The sequence below is a fragment of the Megalops cyprinoides genome, chromosome 5 (assembly GCF_013368585.1).
Source record: "Megalops cyprinoides isolate fMegCyp1 chromosome 5, fMegCyp1.pri, whole genome shotgun sequence".
Taxonomy (NCBI): domain Eukaryota; kingdom Metazoa; phylum Chordata; class Actinopteri; order Elopiformes; family Megalopidae; genus Megalops; species Megalops cyprinoides.
Window position 1 is genome coordinate 23279071 of NC_050587.1, and position 27909 is coordinate 23306979.

General features: G+C 46.1%; 1 protein-coding gene across 1 annotated transcript in view; it reads left to right on the forward strand.

Annotated features, from left to right (window-relative positions):
* The window catches only part of LOC118777712 (GTPase-activating protein and VPS9 domain-containing protein 1-like), a 31786-nt gene extending 6690 nt beyond the window's left edge, over positions 1–25096 (forward strand). Inside the window, exons 2-29 of the mRNA XM_036528827.1 lie at positions 1249–1467; positions 3473–3740; positions 4366–4941; positions 5914–6000; positions 6324–6458; positions 6947–7139; positions 7673–7753; positions 9328–9482; positions 9849–9978; positions 10300–10425; positions 10769–10942; positions 11868–12008; positions 12952–13086; positions 13659–13778; positions 14371–14448; positions 15150–15496; positions 15666–15753; positions 16065–16097; positions 17201–17272; positions 17740–17865; positions 18044–18176; positions 18582–18694; positions 18992–19151; positions 19598–19785; positions 20017–20230; positions 21747–21819; positions 22282–22479; positions 22780–25096. Coding sequence (XP_036384720.1) covers positions 1283–1467; positions 3473–3740; positions 4366–4941; positions 5914–6000; positions 6324–6458; positions 6947–7139; positions 7673–7753; positions 9328–9482; positions 9849–9978; positions 10300–10425; positions 10769–10942; positions 11868–12008; positions 12952–13086; positions 13659–13778; positions 14371–14448; positions 15150–15496; positions 15666–15753; positions 16065–16097; positions 17201–17272; positions 17740–17865; positions 18044–18176; positions 18582–18694; positions 18992–19151; positions 19598–19785; positions 20017–20230; positions 21747–21819; positions 22282–22479; positions 22780–22920 — 4470 coding nt within the window. The 5' untranslated portion in view covers positions 1249–1282 and the 3' untranslated portion in view covers positions 22921–25096. The remainder of the gene's footprint in view (positions 1–1248; positions 1468–3472; positions 3741–4365; positions 4942–5913; positions 6001–6323; positions 6459–6946; positions 7140–7672; positions 7754–9327; positions 9483–9848; positions 9979–10299; positions 10426–10768; positions 10943–11867; positions 12009–12951; positions 13087–13658; positions 13779–14370; positions 14449–15149; positions 15497–15665; positions 15754–16064; positions 16098–17200; positions 17273–17739; positions 17866–18043; positions 18177–18581; positions 18695–18991; positions 19152–19597; positions 19786–20016; positions 20231–21746; positions 21820–22281; positions 22480–22779) is intronic.
* Positions 25097–27909: the final 2813 nt, after the last annotated feature.

The window sequence follows — 27909 nt, forward strand, 5'->3', positions numbered from 1 at the left end:
TCTCCCCATGCACTGGCCGTCTTGGTTCAAATTTCTCTGATCTGCGTTTCTTTTATTATTGATCTGATAACTCTTTTATGGTGTGGAGGGGTTTGAATGTGAGAAATGTGATTCTGGATTAACATTTTTTTTTAACTTTTGGGCTGATAATGTTAATAACACGTAGTGGTCAGGTGTGCCGGATGCTTCACGCGGCTGCAGAAGAATTTGCAGTTTGTGTTAATGTGAGTGTGTGTTGCTCTGCCTGCTCTCTGTGCAGTATGGGACAGCGTAGGTGTAATTTCACAGCTGAGTGGATGAGCCTGTGTGATCTATGCTTCTGTAAGTGGATGAAGCAGGAGTGGGAAAGCTGGGTTGGTTAAGGTTTAACATGCTGCAGGATCCAAAATTAACATTTTCTCACTGGGGAGTTAAAGCTGCAGGGTCACTAGCCAGTTTGGCGCCTTTTGGGGAAAAATTTTACCATGGCTTGCTGTGTTAAAGAACCCTTGAAAAACACTAAGTCAATGGCAGCACCCCTCAGTTATTTTACATTACTGATATCCGGTGTTGGTCATCTCTGTACAATCTCTGGTTGTCCAATCATGAGCTTCATATCAAAGAGTGATGCAAATTCATCCACCACAGTAAGATTTGACTAGGTTCAATAACTGACTAACTGGTCTAGCTATCCCTTGCCATATATTTTGATAGCTGGCTCTACTATTGATTTCAAATGTGGAGACACAAACTACACAAAGCGAACAGGAGGCAGAATATGAAGATCATATTCAAGACGGTACATGAGATGCATGTATATGTGTGTGGGTGCATGTATGTTTATATGTGTTGGAGTGTACCTTTGTGTCTGCGTAAGTGTGCATATATATCCCAGTAAGAGTCTTTAGCATGTGTATGTGAATGTGGGTAGTGTGTGTGTGTGTATTAAAGATCTTTGAGGACTTGATAAATTTACCCTGTGCTCCATTAATTCCATTTTCCCCAAGTATCAGCTTTGACTGTATAGAGTGATGCTGGTCACTGTGTAGCCCTCAATAGTAGCCCATCCTCTGACTGTATAGAGTGATGCTGGTCACTGTGTAGCCCTCAATAGTAGCCCATCCTCAGACTGTATAGAGTGATGCTGATGTCTGTGTAGCCCTCAATAGTAGCCCATCCTCTGACTGTATAGAGTGATGCTGATCTCTGTGAAGCCCTCTGTAATAGCCTATACTCTGATTGTGTGGAGTAATTCAAATGTCTGTCCAGCCTAGCCCTGCCTGGTCTGGTTGAGCTGGTGAAGATGGTGAAGCCAGACATCCACACGCTGGCCCACCACCTGAAGCAGGAGCGGCTCTATGTGGCTTCAGAGAAGCAGCTGATCCAGAAGCTGAATGCCGACGTCCTGAAGACGGCCGAGAGGTTACATCGTGCCGCCTGGATCGCCAAGCAACAGAGGATCAACCTGGATCGCCTCATCCTCACCAGGTACCCACCCGCTGCCAACTGTAGGAACGTCAGGAAGCGGCGACTGCTCTAGTGATGTGTGTTCTTACACTTAACACATTTGAGTTAACACCTTTCCTTTGAATTAGACGAAAGCGATCCATGTTAAGGGGACACGTTTGAAGTATGAGACTGGGCTAAACTGTTAATGAATGATCATATACACATGATAACAACACTGGTTTTTAGTGACATATTTAATCATTCTTGGTATGTTTTGTAATTAAAAACTTAGTGCTTACCAAGATATGATATAGAGGTTCAAAAAGTTCAAAACTTGCTCATTTTGGGGGAAAAGGCACTCTTAAAAAACACTTACAATGGTGAATTCCTGATGTGTCAGTGATGATCTTATTTGCACTTGTACCTCTGAATGTAGTGAATGGTGGATTTGGTGTTGTGTGGCTTACTTTTGAGTGTGGTTTGTGGTTAAACTTAGGAACACTATTAAAGAATGATTGCACAAGACTGACATGCTGAATATAACTGCCACTGATTGCCAGTTGTCATCAGCTGCTACTGCTTGTGACTGCAGTTGAATGACCTGGAGAGACACCATTGGTATAGAGTTACAAAAGCTTAGGCTGACTTCTCTGTGTTTTTATTTCTGTTTACTTATAAAGTAATCCACTGACTAAACTGACCAAACTTTTTCACGTGCAAACCGCTTGTACAGTTCTGTACTGACTTAACAGAATGTGTACTTGGTGCTGTGGTTTGCAAGTCAACACCATAGGTAGAAAACCTGTCTACCTTTAATTGTCAGAGCTAAGATTTAAACAGGCAAACCACATCCTGCACACAAAGTCGCCCACACACAAGTACACACAGACACACGCACATACACACACACACGCACACACACACACACTCGGAACACATACACCCTTCATATCCTGTCTCCATTGTACCTGTTTAGGCTGCAGGATTTTAGATCTAACACTAGCCTGATTAATATTTGTCGTTTGGGCACAGCTTACTTGGGCATTAGGGAACAGTAAAGGCTTTGATCAGAGTAAATTGCAGAAATGACCCAGTGGGTATGAAACCAATGTGGCGTTTCTGTCACAGAGAGATCTCACGCATCACTGGCTCAGGTTCCACCCAGCCCTTTTATGTGTGTCACTTCCTCCCGTTCATTGTATTTGCTCTGAATCTACAGAGCACTTCCTGTCCTGAGTGTGGATAATCCCCACAGATTTATAATGCATGACTGCTAATGGTACCAAAATGCAAGGAGTTCCTTTTTGCACCATGGGTGCCAGTCTCATAGCCTGTCCGTCTCAAAAGCAACTCTTTTCCTTTTCACTTTTCTTATTAAAAAGAAACATGTCCTTCAGCTGCCACCTGGAAAGATCACCTTGATTTTGATAAGAAAATTCACCCTTGCTGGGTGTGCTTGAGACGTAATGTCTTAGGCCTTTCTGGAAAAGACTGTCTTGACGCCCTCACTCAGATTTTGGGGGTTGCCAGATTAAGGCCATGTGACATGATTAATATCAAATTCAGATGAAATGCTTTATCTTAAATGCTTTATCTTAAAATATAGCAGTGATTTTTTTGCTCCATTTGCTGCATTGCTCCAAATGCCTAGTGATATTATCTGGCAGAGAGGGTGTCTCAAAAAAAATATCAGTTAAAAACAAATTTATGGTGACCTGTACAGCAGTCATTCACAGTCTTTGTTGGGATTTCTTGTAAATGATGGACATTCTAGCTGTTATACGCCGGCATGCTGCGGACAGAAGTTACCCAGCAAGAGCCGCCCAATTAATGTGTGAGAGCTGTTAAGAATATACTGTATGGGCATGATTCCATCCAAACCTTTGGTGGGGGGAGGCTTTTTACAAGAATTCCGTGCATTTAAATGTGAACGTGTTTGCACGCTAACCCAACCGGCGTCCTGCATTTGAAAGACACCAGCTCTGGAGCGGCCCTAGCAAAGCTCTGGCCCGAAACGGCGCCTCACGGGCTTGTTGTGTTCCAGCGCCGAGGCCTCCCCTGCTGAATGCTGCCAGCACGCCCGAGCCCTGGAGGACACGCAGTTCGTGGATGGCTACAAGACGCTGGGCTTCCAGGAGAGCGTGTACGGGGAGTTCCTGAGCCGGCTGAGGGAGAACCCGCGGCTGGTGGCCTCCTGCCTGGTGGGCGGCCAGCGGCTGAACCAGGAGCACGCGCAGGGCGTGGTCCACACCGTCTTCACCGCGCTCTACGGGAACTGCATCATGCCCGAGGACGAGAGCTACATGCTGCAGGTACATTCGCAGCTCTCTGTGGGCAGTGTCCTGCAGCACAGCCTTGGGTTAATCATTGGACTGAGAAGAACGTCACTCCGATTGGGTCATTTTCAGAAGGTCTTCAGTATGTCTACTGATAAAGGGACAATAAAGTTAATGTCAGTGTGGTTAGTGACTGCTGTTCTAACAAAAGAAATTTTAATTGATTTCAAGCTCCTGTCAAAATACTAAATATTAATGCATTGAGTAATAAATGGTAATTGTAAGATGAGTACCTGCTAATTCAAATTATCTTTAAAAATTTGTCAGTGATAAATATTGAGGTAAAAGCTCTCTCTCCTTAACCTTAACCATTGACCTTAACCATTTCGCACATAATTTATTTTATGCTGTGTAGCGGGTATGTTATGTTGCATGTTCATTATGTTTTCATTACTGTTATTAAGCTTCTCATAGTTTTCACCGCTGCATTTGCTATACTTTTTAAATCTCTGTTTCTTCAAAGCTAACATTAGGTAGAATTTTTCCAATCTAGTGTTCTAATTGCACCGTTTGACGCTAAACGGCTGATCACGGCGGTGTGACCGTACGCGCAAGGGTTGAACTCTCCTTTGAGTGGCTGACCTTTGGTCTTCTTGCCCAGGTGCTGCGCTACCTGATCGAGTTCGAGCTGAAGGAGAGCGATAACCCTCGCCGGCTGCTCCGCCGGGGCACCTGTGCCTTCAGCGTCCTGTTCCGCCTCTTCTCCGAGGGCCTGTACTCCGCCAAGCTCTTCCTGACCGCCACGCTGCACGAGCCAATCATGCACCTGCTGGTGGGGGACGAGGACCACCTGGAGACGGACCCGGCCAAGCTGACGGAGCGCTTCACCCCGGCCCAGCAGGAGCGGCTCTTTGGGGAGAAGGGCTCGGAGGCGTACCGCCGCAAGGTCCAGGCCATGGTGGAGGCCAACGAGGCCAAGCTGGTGGCTCTGGTCAACAGGTTCATCGGCTCCCTGCGGCAGAACACCTACTGCTTCCCGCACGGGCTGCGCTGGGTGGTGTCGCAGATGTACCGGACGCTGTCGCGGGCGGAGGGGCTGGAGGCGGGGGAGGTGCGCGCCATGTGCACCCACCTGCTGCTCACCTGCTTCATCTGCCCCGCCATAGTGAACCCCGAGCAGTACGGCATCATCTCAGACGCCCCCGTCAACGAGGTGGCCCGCTTCAACCTCATGCAGGTGCCGTACCGCTGGCGGGGATTCTCACTCATGCACACAGACGCGTGTTAGGTGTATATAAAGCATGGGACTTCTAGGTGGCACAGCTAGTTAAGGTGTTTGTTCCTGCAGCTCACGCCAGGGTTGAAGTCTGGTTGATTTATCAACAATGACCAGGGATCAATAGATGGATGGATCAGCCCTGCTGTAGCACTCTCTACCAGCTCATGGTGACTACAGTAGAGATGGGCATATCCTCCAGTCGGTATTCACTCCACTGTGGTGCACTGTGGGGTTTGTAGTGTGAAAAATAGCTATTGGCTGTGTGTAACTGTATTAGAGAATTGCATAAGCCTTATTTTTGTTCTCCTGTGAGAGCACAGATAGTGTTGTGGAGAGGTGAGTTTAGCTTGGAACAGTTTCCAAATGAATCAGGGAAAACGTAAAAAAACAGATGGCGTTTAGTCCATAGCGACATAGCATACGTGAGCCGAATTTTGGATGGAATAACCATGTGCTATCAACCACTGTATGATTAGATCAAAAAAACTCCTCTCTCTCCATGGCTGAACGCTGTGATGGGTTCAAACCATTGGGTCACTGAAAGCACTCAAGCCCCATTCATTATGGGGTTCCTGAAGCCTCACTCTCCCTGGTCTTCTCTGCGAAGAGCATCCATAAGTTTATATACAAAATATAATGTGAGCTGCTTGCCTGAAACAGCTTCCCTCCACAGCTCCATCTTCAGAGCAGCCCAATCTCACTTTAATTCACCTGTTTTAACAAAAAACAATCCTTGAAAACCTTTTCACATATTTCACACACATTTCTTTTTAAAATATCCATAGAAAACATAAAACTGATTTGTACTTGTACAAAATGTGTGGTTTTATTCCTCACGGGGATGATGTGGCCTTGGTGAGCATATTTCAAAGGTGTGCTACACTGTGATCACAGCCTGCACTGCGGCGTCTCCCTCTGTGATTATGATAGGTGGGGCAGTTACTGCAGCAGCTGGCCATGGCCGACACTGATGAAGGCCACTCTCGCCGGAGGAGCAGTCTGTCCAAGTTTGATAAAGTAAGAGTCTGATAAGTGGCGCGGTATTACATCATCCCCTTTTGTTATTATGTATCTATTCTCTGTCCTCATCCAGGGCTGGTTACATGGCTAACCTCTTTACGTGCGGTTTGTACAGCTGAATATTACAGAGGCAGGTCAGAATAAGTACATTTAAAGAGGATGAAATTAAACATTTGAAAATGTAAAAAATCTGAACAGACATTAAATGTCCTATAAAAAGCATGTTGAAAAGGACACAAGGAAAATGTCAGATCCTTGGGGGGATTTTTCCAGTGGTTTATGATGGCTGCGTGTTGATTGGTGAATTATGTGCGTTCCAGAACTGTGTCGCAGGCTTCTTGGATGTTGTCATTGGCGGGAGGCTGGTGGAGAGCCCGCCCATGTCCTCAATGCACCTGCTGGAGGGCCTGAGCCGCACGGCTGTGTACGTGACGCAGAGTCAGCTCTTTGCACTGGTGAGCATTGGCGATGTGGCGTATGTTGTGAAACATGGTGATAATATTAATGAGGGGAGCTGGATTTCACTTGATCATTAACAGTAGAGACCAATCAAGGATCGGTACTCCTTTTTGCTGCAAATATGCCGTGTCTTATGTGGAATAATTTGGTATGCTCTTTGTGGTTATCATGAAGGCCCGGTCCTTTATACTGCATGTTTATTTTTTCCATGCCCTTAAGCTCTAATTTCCAGCAGCCTGATGTAACGCTCTGTGTCAAGGCTGCTCAGCTCCTGCAAATCCAGTGGGGTTTCCTAACTCTCTTTAAGCCCGTAGCAGGCTCTGTTTGAGGGTGTACAGCTGAAACTGTTCAATCTGGACAGTAACTGTTTGGATTGAGTATTTATTTAAAAGCCAGGAAGAAAAGCCTGCAGACAGAGCTGCTCCCTGGTAATAGTGATACCGGCTGCCTTGACAGCTGGTTAACCAAACCCCTTTGCCCCCAGGTGGACTTCGTGAGGAGCGTGATGACAGGGGACCAGCTGCGGGAGGAGGAGCGCCTGGCCCTGGAGACCCTGCTGGCCACCGTCCCGCAGTCCCGCACGGGGAAGAGCAACAGCCTGGAGCTCACCCCCTCCAACACCCCCCAGCTGTCCCCGGCCACCACCCCCGCCAACAAGAAGAACCGCCTGCCCATAGGTACCCCAGACCCTGCCTACACGCCAAAGACACTGTCTGGAAAAGCCATGCTGCATATCGGGATGTTATTAGCTTGTCAAGGAATGGCAAAAAAAGGGCAGAGATTTAGATCATAGCTCTTAGGTCACAGTTCAGAGGGCCTTTCACACAGCAGTGTAGGGTGAGCATAGTAATATCATAGACAGTAGTTTTGTACTATACTACTGTGACAGTTTATTGAACTACTATAATTGTTTACTGGAATGTCATACATGTCATGTCATGGGGAAGGTTATGGAGTCGAGTGACAGTGGAAATTGCGTGGTCTGAGTTACATACCAGTTTTCGCCCTGCTGCATCAGAGGGTCCTCTCTACATTGGTAACATTAGGAGTTCTTGGTTTATTAACAGCTGAGTCTCAGAGCAGGGAGGGAAGGCCCAGGAGACTGAGATGGCCGGGGAGAAGCAGTCATGTCGCGAAACTGTTCTGTGTGATCTCTCCTTCTCTTCCTCTACTTCTCTCTTCCTCTCTTCTCTACGCTGCCCGTCGCCAGGACAACAGCTGGCTGCCATCACGTCCTGGGACCCTTCCTCCTCCTCCCTGTCTGCACACATTCCCCTGGTCACCCCATTTGGTGGGTGACCTGTTTTCGTCTCTGCAGGGTTGCACGGCTACCCGCCTGCGCCCCCCCCCCACTGTGTGATACCCTGCATGTGGCCGCGTTGTGCCTGCTCTTCTGTCCTGTTTTTTTTTTTCCCCTCTCCTGTTGCCTATAATCCATGTGGTAGTTCCCTGTTACTCCAGCCGCTGTTCTTGCCTTTGGTGCTCAGAGTTAGAGAAACTAGCTGTGCTGATCCACCTCTGGAATCTACAGTGCTGGAGTTTGCAGAACTGATTTCTGTTTGATTTAAGTAAACAAGGCATGGATTTTAGATCAGTTGCCTGTGTGCTTTTCTCATCACACCCTGTTATGAGGGTAAAAGACGCTAAAAACGCTTCAGGCAAAACGTAAAGTTGTTTTTCCACATCTTCAGATGATACATGCTGGATGCCTCCTAACGTAAATTGAAGATGAAAGACATGAAAAATGTGGTCAGACGAACAGCCGCGAGAACGCTAACTTCAGCGCTGAAAGTTGAGGCCAAGCCACTTTGCAGTTTGATTAAACACTACACCTGCCATTATGGATACAGAGGCTGGGTAGTTGCGTGTTTTGTCTCAGGTTTGTCACGCCAAGCTGCACTGTGCATTCTGTGAATGCATCTCTGATTTGTGTCTCTAACAGTAAAGGAACTGGAAAAGAAACTGATAGTAACATGAAGGCATATCAGGTGTCCTTTTTGAGTTCCACAAAGTCAGCCTTTGTTTGATTCTGAGCAAAGCTGAATGTCCCTACTTATATTAAAAAAACTCCATGAAAAAGGTCTGTGTTCCAGACAATGGGGGAGGGAGGACTCCTCTTTGATCAAATGCACCTTTTAACTGTTCCGTCTGACTCTGCAAAACACTGACATGAAAAAAACAATCCATTAGAGTTGGCTTTAGCGGATGAATGAAGTGGTTGTCTCATTTGATGTGGAGAATGTGTAACACACAAATTGTATGTGTGCCAAACGAGACGTGTCACACACTCTAAGCTGGCGTCATCGTCTGTGCAGCCTGTGTGGGTCACCTGCATGGTGTCTGTGGAATGTGGTAGAAGGTGTTTGGATTACCTGTATGGCGTGAGCGTCATACCCGCTGAGTGTGTGGGTTTGTCTGCATGTTGGGTGCATGTGTAGCGTGTGTGTGTGTGTGAGCCTGTTTGTATGGCATGCGTGTTTGCGTGTGCATCCTCAGAGGCAGACGGTAATTGTGGCAGAATAAACAGCTGCATTGTTAGCTGCTGTCAGAAACTTTCCCTCAGGCTCTCTGCTGTCAGTTCAGTATTTAAAGGCCCCTTCTGATAAAGTATTTAAAGTTTTCCCCTTGGGGCAAAATAAATTAAACCCAAGGGGAGTGCATGGTTGAACATTTTTAGAAACACTTTGTAAAGGCCAGCTACTTGGTGCGTCCAAACAAACGCTACATTTTCTGGCACTGATGAAATAGTTCGAAAGTTAAATAATGATGTGTTCATTTAAAATAATGGTTGTGAGGTGACAAGTGTAGTGGTACAGTTTCTAAGGTGATTTAATCGCCCTCCCTGGCACCCACTCTTCACAGCAGCCTCCCGCAGCCGCAGCCGTTCCAACCTTGCCCAGGAGGGGGAGCCAGAGGGCAGCTCCCAGGAGTCCCTGCTTGAGGTGACGCCGGAGGAAGTGTTGGTGATTTCGCTGGGCACCGCTCCTCAGTCTGTCCCGGGGATGATGTCAGAGAGTGAGGTAATGCCCTTTGCAGGGAGTCGGGGGTTGAAAAAAGCCAGGAAAGGGAGAATGTTAACTGGGAGGCATCATGATGTGATGTGTTCAGTGATCTGTTTCTCTGGGTTTAAAGTTCAAATCTAGGTTTGACACTGCTTCTGCACCCTTTATGAATGCATATTACTCCAGTGACTCCAGTAAAAATCCAGCTGCATTACAGAATAGAGTATGCAAATGCATTCACCATTCGCAGCACAGGTCACATTAGTTTGCCTATAATTATTGCATTACTTATTTGCTGAACCAGCACCTTTTCCAGGACAGGGTCAAGTGTCACATTTAGTATGCTCAGAATTGAAAGCAGGACACTGCTGTCCCCTCTGCCAGGTGCTGTCCCTGCAGCTGTCAGAGGGGGGGCAGGGCGAGGGGCCAACAGACGACGTGAAGCTCCACGGAAAGCCGGACAAAACACTGCGCTTCTCCCTCTGCAGTGACAACCTGGAGGGCATATCCGAAGGTAAGCAGTCCCCCCATTGGCCAGCAGGGGGCTCCCTTTCACACCACCAGCGCTATGGCTTTCCTGACCGAGTAGGCTGTCTAACTCCCCCCGTCCTGCCGTCACATGAACATGGAACTCTTAAGATTTCTCACTGTGTGTTGCTGAAGCTGAGATCACAGAAACGGTCCATTCAGGCAACATGAAGGAAGGAACTGGAAAATATGAATGTGTATAACACCGATGTAATTGTAAGGTAATCGTAAGCGCTTACTTTTTTCACAGCAACTGACCAGCTGAACAGTGTATTGCTGCCTTGTGTCGATTTTCTTTCCCCTCTAGGGCCGTCCAACCGTTCCAACTCGGTGTCCTCTCTGGACCTGGAGGGCGAGTCCGTGTCAGAGCTGGGGGCGGGGCCATCTGTGGGGGACGGGGTGGAGGCCCTGCAGCTGCTGGAGCATGAACAAGGTGAGCACACTGCTTAGCTGTGTGTGGGCACTACCCTTACCTTTCAGCTGTACGCAGATGTTGCAGCACACCCAGCTTCTACTGCAACACTGCCAGATTCCACTGTTCCCAGCTACTTTGTGATTCCGGCTTGTACTACACTGCTGCTAGGTTCAGTTCCCCAGTGGATCATTGCTGTTGCACCCTGGAGCAAGATGCTTAATTAGCTGGAGTAAACAGAAAACTGGAAATGTAATTTGACCTAATATATGTATGTGAAAAATGTAAGCTGTGTAAATCACCATTAAAAAGCAGTGATTGTTACATGAGAAAGTCCTTTAAGTAGTAACCCCCTGCCTCTCAGCCACCACCCAGGACAACCTGGACGACAAGCTGCGCAAGTTCGAGATCCGCGACATGATGGGCCTGACGGACGACCGGGACATCTCCGAGACGGTGAGCGAGACGTGGAGCACGGACGTGCTGGGCAGCGACTTCGACCCCACCGTGGAGGAGGACCGCCTGCAGGAGATCGCAGGTGCCGCGCCCCCGTCCCGCTCCTCTGTCCGCAGGCTCTCTCTCTGCGTTGAGGGAGGCAGGTGTGACGTCGGCCTCGCAGGCTGCCAGGAGGCTAAGCTCACTGAATGCGCTTTAGAAGTTCAGGCTGTTCACAGTGAAGATTTTGGGCTTACACTGCCGCCTTGTGGCAAGTTTCTGAAAGTAGCTTTTATTCTACATGTGTAACTAAACACTCAGGTCTGTCACCACAAATTACCTCTCTCCCACCTTTCCCTCTTATCAGTCTCTCTCTCTCTCTCTGTCCCCCCCCTCCTCTCTCTCTCTTCTCTCTCTCTCTCTCTCTCTCTCTCTCTCTCTCTCTCTCTCTCTCTCTCTCTCTCTGTCTTTGTCTCTCTGAGCTCCCTCTGCTCCATCCATCCTCTGAAATGTGCCAGTCAGAGATGCGTGCTGCCCTTGCTAAGTAAATTTACAGTGATTTCCTCGTATGCCCTCTTCCAGGGATTCGTTAATGAGATGCTCATTAAAAACCCATTAGTGGCTCGTTATCCCACTGATGAGATTACTTTGATAGCGTGGCAGAGATCCCAATCATCCCGCTACTGTACATGTCTGCTTTAGAGGGAAGCCTTGTGCACCCCTGCCGGGAGAGCTCTGCATGGTGACAGTTGCGTAGAGCTCCCCCCAGTGGTTGTATGAAGCTCAGAGCTGCAGCTGAAAGTGGACGGACCACCTCCCCCTGCCCCCAGTTCATCCAGAGGCTTATATTTTGACATTTTATGCACTTGAATGGCTGGATATTTACCAAAGTAATTCAGGTTAATTATCTTACAGATGAGTATACCATTGTTTCTCTAGCCTTTGGACCTACAAACCTAGTTTGCTTTTCGGCTCGGGAGGGTGGGTGGGTCTGTATTCTTGTTTGATCCGGTCTGTGCCATTGTTAGGAGCGACGATGGAGAGCATGCTGGGAAACCTGCTGTGTCTGCCGGGGTCCAGCTCCATCCTGCTTGACCCCTGTACCGGATCCACCATCTCCGAGACCACCAGCGAGGCCTGGAGTGTGGAGGTTTTGCCCAGCGACTCAGGTGGGTTTAGTGTCGAGGCCCGGGCTGGGCTGCACCCAGCGAGTTGCATGGGCCAGTCAGAAATGTATGTGCAGCGGCGATCACTATTCCTGGAAGGCGGTGCTCAGTCTGAGCATACATTTTCAGAAACTGTTTGAGAATAATTTAATGGCTGAGGAATGTCTTTTGTATCGAAGCTGATGAAAACTTAGTGAAGCGAAACAAAGTAATTTGCCGTTTTGAAAACACCTACGGCAGGTTAACGGGAGAGCAAAACGAATGTTTCGAGGAATGGCCTGTAATCATAGTTCATTGCGGCGGTGGCACACAGTAGCAGCGTATGCCAGACTATAATGACATGCACCATTGAGCAGATTGCCTGTTTTCTATTTGCAGCCCTTGTTCTCTGCTGCAGTAATGCCGTGTATGGCTTGCCCGGACCTGATTGTTTCATGGTCAAACAGCGTAAAAACTACACTCAAATGAGTAGTTGAGGAAAGTACATAAAAATGATGAAACAGTAAGAAATTATTAAAAAAAAAAAAAAACATTCAAAATTCAAATGAAGCCAGCGCTCAGATGGGCAGTTTCCAGCTTTCTGGCAGTGGAGAGATCCTTTTTAGAAGTGTCTTGTCTTTTTAAAAGCATAGTTTTTGTCACAGAGTTGTGCAAAAGGATAAAGTAACATAACAGTATTGTTATGATGAATGTGTATCTATGATATGTGTGACTGTGTGTGTTTGTGTAAGCGTATGTGTGTGCTTCTGTTGTAAAGTGCTGTGCGCTTGTCTCTATGACCTGTACCAGGAGGATCCTGTATGTGTACAGTATATCTGTGGAAATCCGCCCTATGTGCATGTCTCTATAGCAACGTGCAGCAGCCCCTGACCTGAAGCAGGAGAAGCCTGTGTTTGTGTGTCTGTGGTAACGCTCCCTCTGTACATGTCTCTATGGCAACGTGCAGAGGCCCCTGACCTGAAGCAGGAGGAGAGGCTGCAGGAGCTGGAGAGCTGCTCCGGGGTGGGCAGCACCTCAGACGACACGGAGGTCAGAGAGGTCAGCTCCAGACCCAGCACCCCGGGCCTCAGCGTGGTCTCCGGTACGCCAGCCCTTACCCGTAACAGAAACGCGCGCGGTGACTCCGGTTCACACGTGTCGTCGTGTCACTGGGTCCCCGCGCTCTTGGCATTCACACCTGGACATGAATCGCAGGATCGCCTGATCATTGATCGTTATGTACCTGTAGCCTTGAGCTTCTGTAAATGGCCGTCTGTGTGATTTGACAAGTAAAATCTCACCTGTCCAAGGGGCACTGGATGACGGCATCCACCAAGTAGGTAAATGAAAGTAAGAGTCTCAGTGTGAAATCAAAGTGTTTTGTTGAACATGTCTCTCTCTCCCACACACACACACACACACACACACACGCACATTTACTGCACATATATGCACACACACATTCACAAACACACTTAAGTATAGGCAAAATACATGCAGACACAAATACACATGATTAGATATTTATAATCTTCTAAATGCTAATTTATACATGCTAATCACATCCACCCCAGTACTTCCCCCGGGTTCTCAGAGGGCTGTCCTGCATGCTCCGTGATAGGCTGAATGGTGAGAGTGATGAGTGATGATGTCATTTCCTTTCTCGTGGAGCAGGCATGAGCGCCACATCAGAGGACATCCCCAACAAGACGGAGGATCTGCGCTCAGAGTGCAGCTCGGACTTTGGGGGGAAGGACTCGGCTACCAGTCCGGATGGAGAGGAGCCAGCCCATGGTATGAGAGGGCCATTGTCCACCCAGCTCATAAGCCTAAGTCTCATCTTGACTCCAGTTAAATGGAATGAAATAGGGTTTTTTTTTTTTTTTTTTTTACCTTTTTACACTATAAAAAATTAACCATCTGAAAGTGGACAATCTGAAAATTAACAGTCTGAAAATTCATATCTAAGTGTTTACTTGCTCTGTGAATTGTGAATTTAATTCATTTTTAAGTGAATTAAAACTGCTCTTTCAGTTTTAATTCACTTAAAAAAATATGAATATGGTAATAGATGTCACCTTTTCCTGTATTTGCCAGTGCTACACAAGAATGTATAAAACAGCTAAACATGCACTACTTTGCTGGCCTCATGTGCCATTGTGAGAGTCAGTCAGTGAGTTAGTCAGGAAGCCAGTGTGTGAGTCATTGAGTAAAGGTGGTCTGTACAGTCAGGTATGCTTCTTCTAGGCCTGCTTCCTCCAGAAACAGACTAAACGTGCACCGACGCAAAATGTATCATGCATGGAGATGTAGCCTGCTGAAACCCCCTCCTGCATGAATGTGGACATACAGTTACCATTTCAGTGTTTTGTCTGTGTCATTACAGGAGCTCACCATCTGACCTCTCCACCCTCCCAGGCCGAGTCCCTGCTGGTCATGTTCGATCCCCTGGCCTCTGGAGAAGGTAAACTGAGCTGGGAAAAAGGCCTTGCTCTGGGTGCTGAGCCTCTACTCAGGGAGGGATAAGGATCGTCGTTAACACTGGAGTAGAATGGCTAGGATGCTTCCACTAATTAAAAGCAGCAGTCGAATGTAGGCAAGAATGTATGACGTGGAAGCCGGGGGAAAAAGGCACAGTGACATCACTGTTAAAAAGGACAGAGTGTGTTCGACTATTAGTAAATGTGTGAGCACAAGCAAGGCAACCAGCTTGTCATATGAGTCAAATACGTGCTGAGAAGTTGTGTAAAACTTTATGCCTCTCTTAAATGAAAATAACTACCTTCATCTCAGGCAAGGTCAGTGTAGCTGCTACGCTGCATCATGTAGTAGCTTAAATAGAAACATTTAGTAAGATTATGGTTTATGTATAAGGACAGGCATATCACGGTAACACGGCTCGAGTTTTCTGGCACGTTACCTGAATTGGCTGCATATGAGGGATCCCAAAGGGGGCCCCTCAATTAGTTTTGATTTGGAAACTGCATGCTGTTGAATGCGGCATGCAACTGAATTTTAACTCATAGCTTAATAAGAATGTGGGAAATGGACAAAAGCATTCCAGAGCACTCAAAGCCTCTTGAGTCCTGTGTTTGAAGCGCTCGCCGCCTCTGTCCTGGTGGGACGCCTAACCCCAGCGCCATCTGCGCTCTCTGCCCCCTCCAGGTTTCTCCACAGGCACAGTGGTGAGGCCGAAGGCGCACCACGCCCGGCCGCCCCACCCTCCCCCAGACCCGCCCATCCCGGAGGCCTACGCCCTGGGGCAGGAGCCCCGCCTCTCCATGTTCGTGTCCCACGGCCTGCTGCAGGGGGAGCTGGAGCAGGCTAAGCAGCGTTACTCATGCCCGGACAGGCTGGTGCGGAGCCGCAGCAGCGACATCGCCTGCGCCACCCGCCGTCCCACCAGCGACCCCGGCATCATCCGCAGGGCCGTGGCCGAGGACAGAGACCCTGTCCCCAGCTTCCTTCTAGGCCCCTCCTCCTCCCCCAGCAGGGACTCTTTGAAAGGAGAGGTAACGCTCAGAATGCCCACGTCTCACCCTGCCTCAATCCAGTAACGGTGTGAAGTAAACTCTAAAACTGAAATGTATTAGCCAAGGTACAACCTCCAGTGTGTGTATACATTAAACTGTAAGGTGTTACATAGTGCGGTTTATGTATATGGTCTCCATGTGCACACAGGTAGAGGAGAGGAAAGACAGTGATGATGAAAAGTCCGATCGGAACAGGCCCTGGTGGAAGAAGCGCTTTGTGTCAGCCATTCCCAAAGGTGAGGACACATCTCTGCCCTTCCTGTTTCTGTCTCCTTCCCCTGCCTGTCTTTCTGCCTCTGTTGGCCAGCGTCTCTCTACTATTTCTGTCTTGCTGTCTCTGTTTCTCTATCTTGCAGTCTGTCCCTGTGTGTGAAAGCAGTGCCCCTGAGTGAGCTACCCTCAGGTGTAATGACAGTATAATAACAATGCAATAATGTGTAGACAAACAAAGGAGTTAAATGGAAATTACCCTCAGAGGGGGTGAGGAATGCACTACAACTATAACAGCATTGTTTCTCACGATCCATTGTTTCTCACGATCACACAGTGCTGTATTGGACCGCTGAAAGCGAAGGAACAGGTAACCGGTCCGAGCCGGACGTGCCCTTTAGCAGCATCGGCATGAAGCCATGCCCTGTGTGCTGTAGTGTAGAGAGCGTGTAGCACTGTGCCTTTGTGATAAAGCTTTACTTTATTTTGCGGTTTTTCATCTGTCATTAACTGGTTTTATTTTGCCTTGTGTGACATGTGATACTGGTACAATGGGTTTCCCGCTGCTTACATAACTTCCTATAGCCGATAATAGAAATTGTCAGCACTGTGAAGTCACCTTCCATGGATTCTGTTCATTGAGGAAGGTGGTGAAATGAAGCTGTACATTGTATAGTGTATGGGGGGTGTTTCGGAGAAACTTGATAGCCTGCACAGTTGATTATTTGGCATAAAAGCGGCCTTGTAGATGAAAATAAATTTTATACATGTTGTGGATGTGAAAAAGATTAGAATTCTTAGGGAAACTCATTGTTTGCACATGTATTTTTTATTGTATTTATTTATGTTTTTTGCTGTTGACCATCAGATTAAGGGGTTTTAGTGACACCCAAGCAAAGATGGCTATCAAACAAGATGGGTGCTTGTTTAAGTTTAAGTTTAAGTTGATTAAACAAAATCGGTCCTATTAACTCACTGTCTTTTGTTAGCGTTGTGGTTTTTCCTCAGCTACCAACACAGGCAAACAAAATAGCTTTTTTAAAGAGGGAAGTTTCTGTTACAGGTAGATTGTTGGCTACCTGGATTAGCAGACACAGTAATACAGAAAAGACTGCATTCCTCTGTGAGACAGGTCCCAAAAATCCTTCAGCACCTTTCTGTTTCTTAACATGAGAAACAATTCGAAATGTATGTTGATTTGTTGATTAAAAGCAATGATTTGAAATCAGCAATTCACATTTCTGCTCAGAACAGAATGCGGAGCGACTGCTCTTCTCCATCACAGAGCGGTGGTGTGGTTGTATGGCAGGAGTGGGATCATTTTTTGCTATGTTGCAGTTATTATTTGCTGCTTTCCACGTGAATGACTGTCAGATAGCTGGATGAATACCACCACGGGCGCTGTCTGAAAAGCGATAGCTAATGGATCCCTCTCTTCCCGCCCCCTTTCTCTCCGTGTCCCTCCCTGTGCAGCACCTATGGCAGCCTTCCGGAAAAAGGACAAGCACGAAAAGGAGGAAACGGGATCGGAGCGAATCCCGCGAGGTCAGCTGTGGCCCCACCTCTTCCAGCCTGCCTGTGCTACAGTCAGCATAGCCGTTAAGAGACCTGGCAGGGTCATGGGTTCAAATCCCGGAGGGAACAGCCATTGTTGCAGCTGCTGCTGTAACCTTGAACCAAGCAGTTAAAATCTGATCAAAGCAGTTAGTGATGGGAGAGTGAGCCTTCATGAACCCAGTTATGGTTGTGGAAGTAACCTGTGCTGTCAGTCACTGGCTCACGTGATCCAAGACTTCATAGCAGAACTGTGACTGGTTCAAATGAGTGAGTCAGTGGTGGCACATCTTACCTCAACCCACCTGAGGGTTCATGAGGTTTCGGCCTTCTCGTCAAAGGTGCTGGGTTATAGAATATGAGACATAATTAAACTTACAGCTGTTTTGAGTTTCTTAGAACAAGAGGGTGATAATCCGGTAAATTAAGTTACACGTTCACATCTGTGTGTCTCTCAGATGACCCTCCATCCAGAGTAACCAATCAGGTCCAAGCTGCGGAGGACATCCTGGACAAGTACCGGAACATTAAACGGACCAGCCCAAGTGAGGGGGCCACGGCTGGCGGGACCTACGAGGCTCCAGGTGGGTGAATAAATGTGTTTTTGCCTTCTTCTGATTATTAGTTGCTGCAGTTACAGTAGCAAAGGCAGATCTATCCCTCTACCATGTACACTACACCACTACACACAGTGCTTCTGGTCCAAGAAGAGAATCCTTCATCACTGTGTGTGTGTGTGTGTGTGTGTGTGTCTGTGTTCAGAGGCGTGTGGAGATGGAGATGGCATCATGCATGAGACTCTGAGAGAGGACACTCTTCACAACGTCTCCACAGAGGACCTGCCCGACTCCGCCAGCCAGGCAGCCCAGCCACAGGACCTCAAATACTCATTCAGGTCTGTTTCCTTTCACTGTGTCAGTACTGTGTGTGTGCGTGTGCGTGCGTGCGTGCGTGTGAGAGAGAAGGAGAGAGTACTTGAGAGTGAAGGAGGAGCTTTAATTTTCAATTCAATTCATTTTTATTTGTATAGCGCTTTTTACAACACAAGTTGTCACAAAGCAGCTTTACATTGTTCCTTTATGAGAGATAGTGAGTGAAAGTGTAAGTATGGGTATGAGAGAGAAAGTGAGAGTGACTTAGAAGGAAAATGTGTGGGTGGAAGTGAAAGTGTAAGTGTGTGGTGGAAGTAAAACTGTAAGTATGAGTGTGTGTGTGTGTGTGTGTGAGAGAGAGAGTGCGTGTATGTGAGGGTGTGTATACTCAGCAGACTGTGTCTGACACTGTGGCCTCTGCATTGCAGTGATGCTAAGAAGAAGCTGAGACTGGCCCTGTGTTCTGCAGACTCTGTGGTGCTGCCCCTCCTGGCTCCAGCCTCCATCCGCAATGGACTGCCAGACCATGCCGACCCCGAAGGTAAGGGCATCCCCTCCAGCCATCTAACTCATCTGGATGCAACAGCCTTCATTGCTATCTCAACTACGTGCAAGTCATCACTGCCACCTAAATCACCTGCAACCCACTAGCATCGCTGCTATCTGTGGACAATCACTGGACTTGCGTTGTGAGTGTTTCTTTAGGAGACGGATGGTCGTTAGAATGCAGCTCTGTGTTTCTGCCTGGCTTCCTGCCCCCCCTGCCTAGACCACAAAGAGTGTCTGCTTCCTGTTATGCCTTAGTGTCTCTGACACCCGCTTCCCATCTCCCCCCCAGACAATGAGATCGTGTGCTTCCTGAAGGTGCAGCTCGCCGAAGCCATCAACCTGCAGGATAAGAGCCAGATGGCCCAGATCCAGGAGACCATGCGCTGCGTCAGCCGGCTGGACGCACGCACCTGCCGGAAGCTGCTGACCGCCATCGCCGACGACTACAGGTGCCCACCGGGAGGAGGCAGGCTACAGTCACCTCTGCCCCAGCGCTGGTCTTCATCAGCTATTATGAAAATTTCAGAGAATTGTTCTGCTTCATAACAGGGGCCAGGAGAGATGTAGGCTAACATATGCTATATTTTTCAGTCTATTTCATTTCTTATTTTTTAAGTGAATATTTTTTATTTAAATTTATATGAAATCTGAAAATGTAAGAAATGCATATAGTGGATATGTTTTGAAAAGTGAAATGTGTTTGTGTATAAAATTGTATATGTATTGGAACAGATATTTATTATTGCCACTTTTATTTCTTCTGTTTATCGAGAAATGACACAACGTTGTTATACAGTAAATGAAAGAAAGGTATATATGGATGTTTTACTGTATATTTTCTCGTAAGCGCTGGCTGAGCAGAGAGAGAGAGTGACGAGCCCTGTGTCCCCTGCAGGAAGCGGGGGCCCTACATCGCGTACCTGACCCGGTGCCGGCAGGGCCTGCAGACGGCGCAGGCGCACCTGGAGCGGCTCCTGCAGCGCGTGCTGAGGGACAAGGAGGTGGCCAACCGCTACTTCACCACCGTCTGCGTGCGGCTGCTGCTGGAGCACATGGAGAGCAAGATGCAGGACTTCATCCGAGGTGCGTGCATGCGTGTGCGTGTGCGCTTGCGCGTGTGTGTGTGTACGTGCGTGTGCGCGTTCTCTTGTTCTACTGTGATGGAAGTCGCTCTGTTTGATGGAAGTCGCTCTCTGATGGGAGTGTCTGCTAAATGCATGTAATGTAGTGTGTATGTGTGTGTGTGTGTTAGATCTCCTTTTTGGGTCCTGTGTCTGTGCCTAACCGCTCTGTGATAACGGTTCGACCCCTCAGCCTTCCAGGGCTGCACGGCAGCCGACGACAAGACGGCGGCAGTGGAGGACTTCCTGCGCTACTTGTACGGAGCCATGGCCCACGATGCCATCTGGCAGTACGCCAGCGAGGACCAGCTGCAGGACGCCCAGATGGCCATCGAGCGCAGCGTCATGAACCGCATCTTCAAGCTGGCCTTCTACCCCAACCAGGATGGGGACATCCTCAGGGATCAGTGAGTGGATCACCGTGCCTGTCCAAACGTGTCTGTGGAATGTGTATGTGAGGGACCAGAGGTGGATACCCTGGCTTCAGAAAGTAAAAGTCCTACCATGTATTTGTTCTAGCCATTCACTAAACAAGGTGATTTCACTAATTAGCTCCTCTACCTGGCTGAAGAGTTGTGCTAATTAAATTCAGCAGGTGTAGTGCCTGAGTGGAACAAATTTGTGGCAGGACTTCTACTTTCTGAAACCACAGTGTCCACCTCTGTGAGGGACCAATGCATATGCATGTATATTTATGTCTGTGCATGTGTGGAAGAGCTAGTAGTAAAATGGATTACAATTTAAGTATAGCAGACAAATAGTCTGGTGGCTCCTTAAGCATTTCAAGCTGCATAAGATCAGTGGTAACCAAACTGTGGCAAGACAAACCTTATGGCTGAAAATTGGTGCCTGTCACTACATTTCATGGATGGTACTATCGATTCAGTATCTGTGCAGCTGATTGCCTAACCTTACTGAATACACTTCTTTCCACTCCCGAATATTCACTGCCAATTGAATAAATGTAAATATATACACGTATGTGTCAGCAGTCTCTGCAAATTTGTGGGATGATGGTGCTCCCACATATCTGCTATGGAAGCATCCTCCAATCACAGTTCTTTGCTGTGTGCTGCTTCTTATGTCAGACCAACCCTGTAACTCTCATGTGTTCTCATCAATATCACCAGACAATTGACACAAGGATGGCATTGTACACTCAGGATGTGCACATCAGATTCATTCTGGAGAAAACAGCCCTTCGGCAACAGGTTTCATTTGGCTGTTTTGTGTAGCATGTTTTAGCTGAAAGCATGTTGAAAAAGATCAAGGGGCATTTGGAGAGTGCTGTTGCTCCACTCTTTGGGGAGACTGCTGTGTGCTGTATGTGAAGAGATACATTGGTGCCAAAAGGGAAAAAAACTACTACTCTGGGTGATTGGAATGCATATGCATTTCAGCTGCAAGCATACATAACGGTACAAAGAGAAGTTTTCACGCTGCCTAATCTTAAATTCTAATCATGGAGTTCAAAGAAATTAGATCCCGTGGAAAAAAACTCATCTTCCTATGTTACATCTTTATTTTTAGATCTTTCAGATCTTTTGATACTTTTAAAGTTTTGTTAGAGTGGAGCCAGCACAAAATCCTTGATATTTCAGTGTACATTGGGAGTTTCATGCTGATTCATCTCTGAATAACTTAAGGTGATCAAAAGATTCTGAAATTAAGTTGAAGATAATTTATTTCTTTTGCATATGCTCCAGTTTCTAAATACAGGCGTTCCAGCTTGCAAGCATTCCACCTTTTGGTGTGTAGTCATGAAGCCAACCCTATTTTAGTGGCCATAATTACATATTATATTTTGTTTATTAGATCTGTTAATGAGAATTCCATGTCTTTTAAGTGGTGAAAAGGTTGTGTTACTGAAGTTTAAGGATAGACACTCAATGTTTCTGTGCTGTTTCAACATGCCACCCACAGGCTCCTACAGGAACATATCCAGCGCCTGTCCAAAGTGGTCACAGCCAATCACAAAGCGCTTCAAATACCAGAGGTAACCATCCCAGACTCCACCTTCTTTTTACCATCCCTTCCACATAATATCAGTCAAACTGGATTTGAATTGCTTGGGATTTTCATGGATTGAAATTGGTTCATTTTACTTGGGTCCTTCCTGTAAGTATGTTCAAAACACTTGAACCTGGACAAGTTTTGCGTGTGATGAGAAATTTGGATTTCTTATGAAGGTATACCTGCCGCATAGGTGATATTTTAAATGACGCACATTTGTGATGTTTCTAATTGACTTGAGTGTGGCAGTGAAAGTGATTCCAGGGAAAAATCAAGGTGGAATGGAGGAGTTGATGTTTTCTACTGCTGTCAGTAAGTTAATCACAAACAAGGAAGTGTAGCCTTGTGGGTCGGTGTGTGTGTGCATGTGCGTGTGCGTGTGCGCGCATGCGTGTGTGCGTGTGTGCTCCGTGTAGCATGTACTCAGCGGCCCGTGTTCCTGCAGGTGTACCTGAAGGAGGCCCCGTGGCCGGCGGCGCAGGCGGAGATCGGGACCATCAGCGCCTACAAGACGCCGCGGGACAAAGTGCAGTGCATCCTGCGGATGTGCTCCACCATCATGAACCTGCTGAGCCTGGCCAACGAGGACTCCGTGCCCGGAGCCGACGACTTCGTCCCCGTGCTCGTCTTCGTCCTCATAAAGGTGCGTGTGCATGCCTACGCGCGCGCGCACACACACACACACATGCGCGCACACACACATCGCTCGTCTTTTTCCAGGTAAAGGTGCCAGAAGCAGCCACATTACATATGCAAACAATATATACATATTCAAACACATATTCACATATTTATTCATGTAAACACAAAATAACAAACACACTCACACACATACTTAATTCACTCGAACACATTATACACACACACAGACATATATTTTCCAGTGGGACTCGTGGCAGTAATCATCATCCCCTCTCCCCCTCTCTCTGCCTCCCTCCCTCAGGCCAACCCGCCCTGCTTGCTTTCTACCGTTCAGTACATCAATCATTTCTATGCCAGTCGGCTGACTGGGGAAGAGTGCTATTGGTGGATGCAGTTCACTGCAGCAGTGGAGTTCATTAAGACCATCGACGACCGCAAGTGAAGCACACTTCCAGCACACCCTGAATGGGAAGACTGAGGCGGGGCTTCCCAACCTCCCACGTCCCCAAACTGGACCCTCCAGTCAGGGCTGCCTCAGGCCTCTGTAGTTTGTGCCTGTACATAGATCTGTGTCAGGGGGTTGGGGTGGTGGTTTAGTCTGCAAAGAGGTCTGGCCTTGAGCATTCAATAACCAAATTAAGGAGGTGCTTCCTTTCAACTGATGTGCTTTCACTACATTTTTTGGACTGGAATGAAACTAAACATTTTGTGAGTTGTGACATTAAATTATGCTGTCTTAAATTTGGTTTGAGTAATGGGTAGACTGCTTTGTAGTCAGATTGAACCACCCCGCCCCCTTTCAAGGCATTTGAAATGGTAAGAAAATTGGGGGTTACTTCAAAAAAAAAGCAAACAAAATGGAAAAAAAAGAGATAATTAACCTAGAACTTAACAAATTACTATTTTTCGCTCTCTCTCTAGTGCTTATTTGCAATTTTCTGTATGGAAAACAAACCAAACATGATAAGTGTACATATCAAATACACAGTGAACAAAAAGGGACCACTTTGTTCCAGGTGATTATGAGTTTCTGTTTGTATTTGCAAGAGCAGGGCTTTTGTGTTGTTGCTGCAATGCTATGCATTCTTCTCCCATGTTATGAAACCAGCCATTGAAGGGCTGAGAGTGGTCATAACCAGCATTTTACAGTAACCTGCTTTCTACCACGGTGTCATCTGAATGGTAGTTTGTCATTTGTTATTGCACTTCTCTCCTTCCTTTAGCTATTTTGAATGTATTGTCATATCTGCTGTTGGTCCGCTTGCCTCCTCAGAGGGCATTAGTGCATGTGAGAGCCTTCATCTTTATTATGTTTTTTTTTTTTTTTTCCATAATGATATGATTTACCCGTGACCAAAAACACAGACCTCCAGTGATTCTCTGAGCAAATAAAACAGGAAACATTTGTTGTAACTGAGAAGCAGGAAGTTATCACAGACCGTTCTAGAAGTTATACCATAAGGTGTGGAGTAGTGATGGGAAAGTGAGGCTGTATTTTCCCCAAGGTGGTCAGAGGTCAATAACTGACTGAATTGAACCAGTAACGTTTCACCACAGACCCTGAACAGTTGCAACTGGCTCATATGAATGAACAATAACCAGGACATGGTAACTCCACCAATTACAGGGCACAAGCTTCAGTCTCCCACCGTTAGAGTGCTATTGTGTGAGCAGAAACCCAGCCTACTGAAGAAACTGCAAAGTCGTTCCTAATTCTCTCGTGTCACATCTGAAGTGGCAGAAATGACTTGATGAACAGCAGGAGGGAATTGCCACATTCTCAGATCGCATAAGTCTGATTCCAACTCATGTCAGAGTAATATGTCAAAGTATAGTGAAATGCAAAGTTGCCTACAGTTATTTCTGCACTTTGGTTCACTTTCTTCATTTCCCCCTAAAACTGTAGCAATGGGACGTTGCACATTTGCAGCTCCTGGTCTGGTTCACAAGTAAAATCTTGAAGTACTCTCAGTTTTTACTAAATTTTCTTGAAGCTTTTGAGGTGTATAATTGGTCCATGAAAGACTGAGACAATCTGACACAAGCTGTTAGTGAGCTGTATTCTCTCTTCTAAGGTCACAGGTTGTAAAGTTAATCTGTGCTGCTCAAGCACTTCCTGTGGGGACTGAGTAGTTGTTTTAAATGTCTTGTGAAGCTCTCCCTCTCATACATTCAAGACAAAGATTTTGTTTATTCAGAGGTGAACTATGTAGCAAACTTACAACATGACAAAGTTATCTAATATCTGATGATCAATGAAGGCAGCCCTCAGTTGAAAACACTTCTAAAAATGACATAGCACTTTGTGGAAGTTAGCCATATAGACACCAATCAGATGATTTTGTTTGCCATAACAAAACATGATATGTTCAAATTTGCAAATCATCAATACCAAGTAACTCCACCCAGTTTTGGGTTCATGAATCCTCACCTCTCTTATTCCTACATACATTTAGCAGCACAGTAAAGCTTAGCATTGACCTGATCTCCTAGCTAATTACAGAAGGGACTACTAAAGATGGCCCATGAGAGTACTGACGTGTTTCTCTCATTCTGAGCTTGTTTATACATGGACAATATGAAAGACTTCAAATTTCCTCTTGTTTTTTTTTCCTTTAGTCCTTGGAGCTGGTTGGGAAAGAATCATAGGCAGATGTGGAGATACAGGCCCCTGACTAAAAGCTTGTGACCCCCGTGACCAAAGGCTATTTCCAATATTTATTTAAATGTACTTTGTAAGTACTTTAATTGTAGAAGGTGTAGATCTTCTCCACAGAGTTGCACTCATTGAAAGTAGAGAGATTTGGAAATAACTGGCTTTCCTGTTATGGAAGAAGACTGCAGCTCACCAGGCCCCCACAGTAAAAGTTATGAAGGGCATATTTCCCTGTTGAGCAGAAAAAAAACACTTTAAAATATATGCATTTATAGGCATTTGGACCAATGGGAGGCTGGTAATGGAGATGGGGTCTCTTGCACTTTGTCAGATGAGCATTTTTGCCATATTTGTGAGCACCCCCCCTTTGACTAATCCAGTCTTGTTGGCCTCCTAGAGAAATTTCTTTGTTTGTCTTACTTCGTCTTATTCTGCTTGTTGGGTTTGGTTTGATTCTGTTATTTCCGAATGTGAGCCAAATTCTTCAGTTTGTGGCCTTTCCTTTTATCAGAAATGCAACTTTTTAAAAGATTTAATTGTTCTTTGTCAAAAGGGAGGCATTTTAACATGCAGCCAGAATTTTAAAAGGTTATTCTCACAGTTACCCTCTGGTTGAAGCTACAGTAGGAGTGAAGCTTAGCTGAGCTTAGCTGGAGGAAGATCATGGGCTAAATGTTTGTCTCTTAAGAGCTGTTGAGGAATGCAGTTGTCTCCCTGAGCACGTTTCAAGCACAGATTGTACAGTTATGCAGTTATACGGTTATGCAGTTTGGAAGTTGTTTTTTTAATTTTGTAGACAATTCACTCTCTTTTAAAGGTGTTTTATCCACTGACCGGGTTCATAGATGGGTTGCAATGGGCAGATGGTTAGTATGGTATTACAATGCTTTTGTTTTGTGTTTTTTTTTTTTCTACAGAAATATTTGCATAAGAGCTGTAACAAAAAGGCCAACATGTTTTTGTATACTATCTTTAACATGGTAATGGGTTGTTTTGTTATGTCTCATTAAATGTAAGTTATTCTTGGGGTATATTTGTATATATTTTTAGTAAAATAAAAAAGTTCAAAAGACAGATCCTCCCTCTGCATAACAGAAAAACTAGGCTCCCTTGTCAGTGAAAAATCAGCACATTGAGCATTTTTAGCACTGTTCCCAATTTCTTGTGTATGTGGCAGAAAAAAAAACATGTAACACCTGCTAACCTTGCCTCTGCAGCTAGTAGGCACAATTTACCATTTAACAACAACCTGAAGAAACTAATTTGGGAGTGAGAGCAATGAGGGCATGTTCACAACATTGAGTACGGACAGTCTTGAGTTGACAGTGTCTGTTAAAAAAATAAAGCAGTCCCAACCAAATTGGCCATGTTAGCGGTCATGCACACTGAAGCACACGTACCATCAGGCCTGTGGAGTGGGAAGTCATGCATGCTAAAGGGCATATTCACCCTAAGGCCTTTCAAGAGGGAACAGTCTTGTACACATGCAATCTTTTCCCTGCAGAGTGGGAACAGTTGTGCACACTAAAACCTGCAATGGCAACTGCCACCAAATCAGACTGAAAACAGTTTGTGCTTGCACAAACGTGAAAGCCCTTCTCCAAGCTATGAAGGGCAGAAGGGATTCAATGAAAAAAAAAAGATTCCTATAAGCACACTCTTTCAGTAGAAACTGATAGTGAAATACAAAAACCCTTTTTACAGAATTACATGCATAAGCTTGTGGGGGTGGGTGATATACTCTGTCTTTAATGTGATTAATGTATCATATCATTCCATTAAAAAACCCTTTATCACATTTGTCATTCTGTACTTTGTTGCAAGATATGTTGATTATAGAAGTACTGAGGTATATTAAGCATGGTTTGTGATGTAGTGTGTAGAACACTCGACTCCACATCTGAGGTGTTAGTGTTTATATCCTCCTTTGGTGTTTGTGTCCTTTAGACTTGCTGTTGAACCTTCAGCAAGCTGTCATGTCTCATTTACACCAGTAAAAATCCCACCAGCAGAACGCAGGCATACAATGTGTATGTATGTAGTCATTTTTCCATAATGGTGTATGCCAAGTGAAAAATCAATTATCAATGTAATATATGACTTCTATTAATGTGCTGCTGAATGCCACTTAACTTATTTTTCAGTGGAAAGAGACAGAGCTCATGTAAGTTTCCAAAAGAACAATATCATCCAATTTCTGAGGGGGAAAACATTGCATGTAATTGGTAGTGAGGTTTGAGCTTTGCGTTTGACCGCATCAGAGAGAGCGTATACCAATATAATTCCAAGCATTTTAGTAAGTTCTCTCGAACCCCGACTGTAACTCCAAAGCCACCACTACCTGTGGGCCTTCATTTGTTTGACAGATTATTTTAAAATAAAACAAAGTCTTGAGTAAAATCCATGCGGAAATGTGTTACCGGTAGGTGCTACGCCACCTCTCTCCTGAGGGTGGCAAGCTTATCATTTTAGATGACGCTGTTGTTGAGACAAAGGCCACTGAGCGAGAAGAGCAAAGCAAGCTGAGGATGTAACTGCGCTTACCTGGAGCGAATTCACGTGGATGACATGCAAGTAAAATCAACGCAAACTGAAATGCAACAAATATGAGTCGCTCGTGGTTCCAGTACGTTTTACCAATAGTTAATGGAAGGTACAACGGCCTTCGTCGCAACCCCCCCCCCCCCCCCCCCCCAACAAAAAAAGAACCAACTAAATAACTGAATAACAAGGCATTTTAACCAAGAAAACATATAGTGTACAAGTGTGCAACTG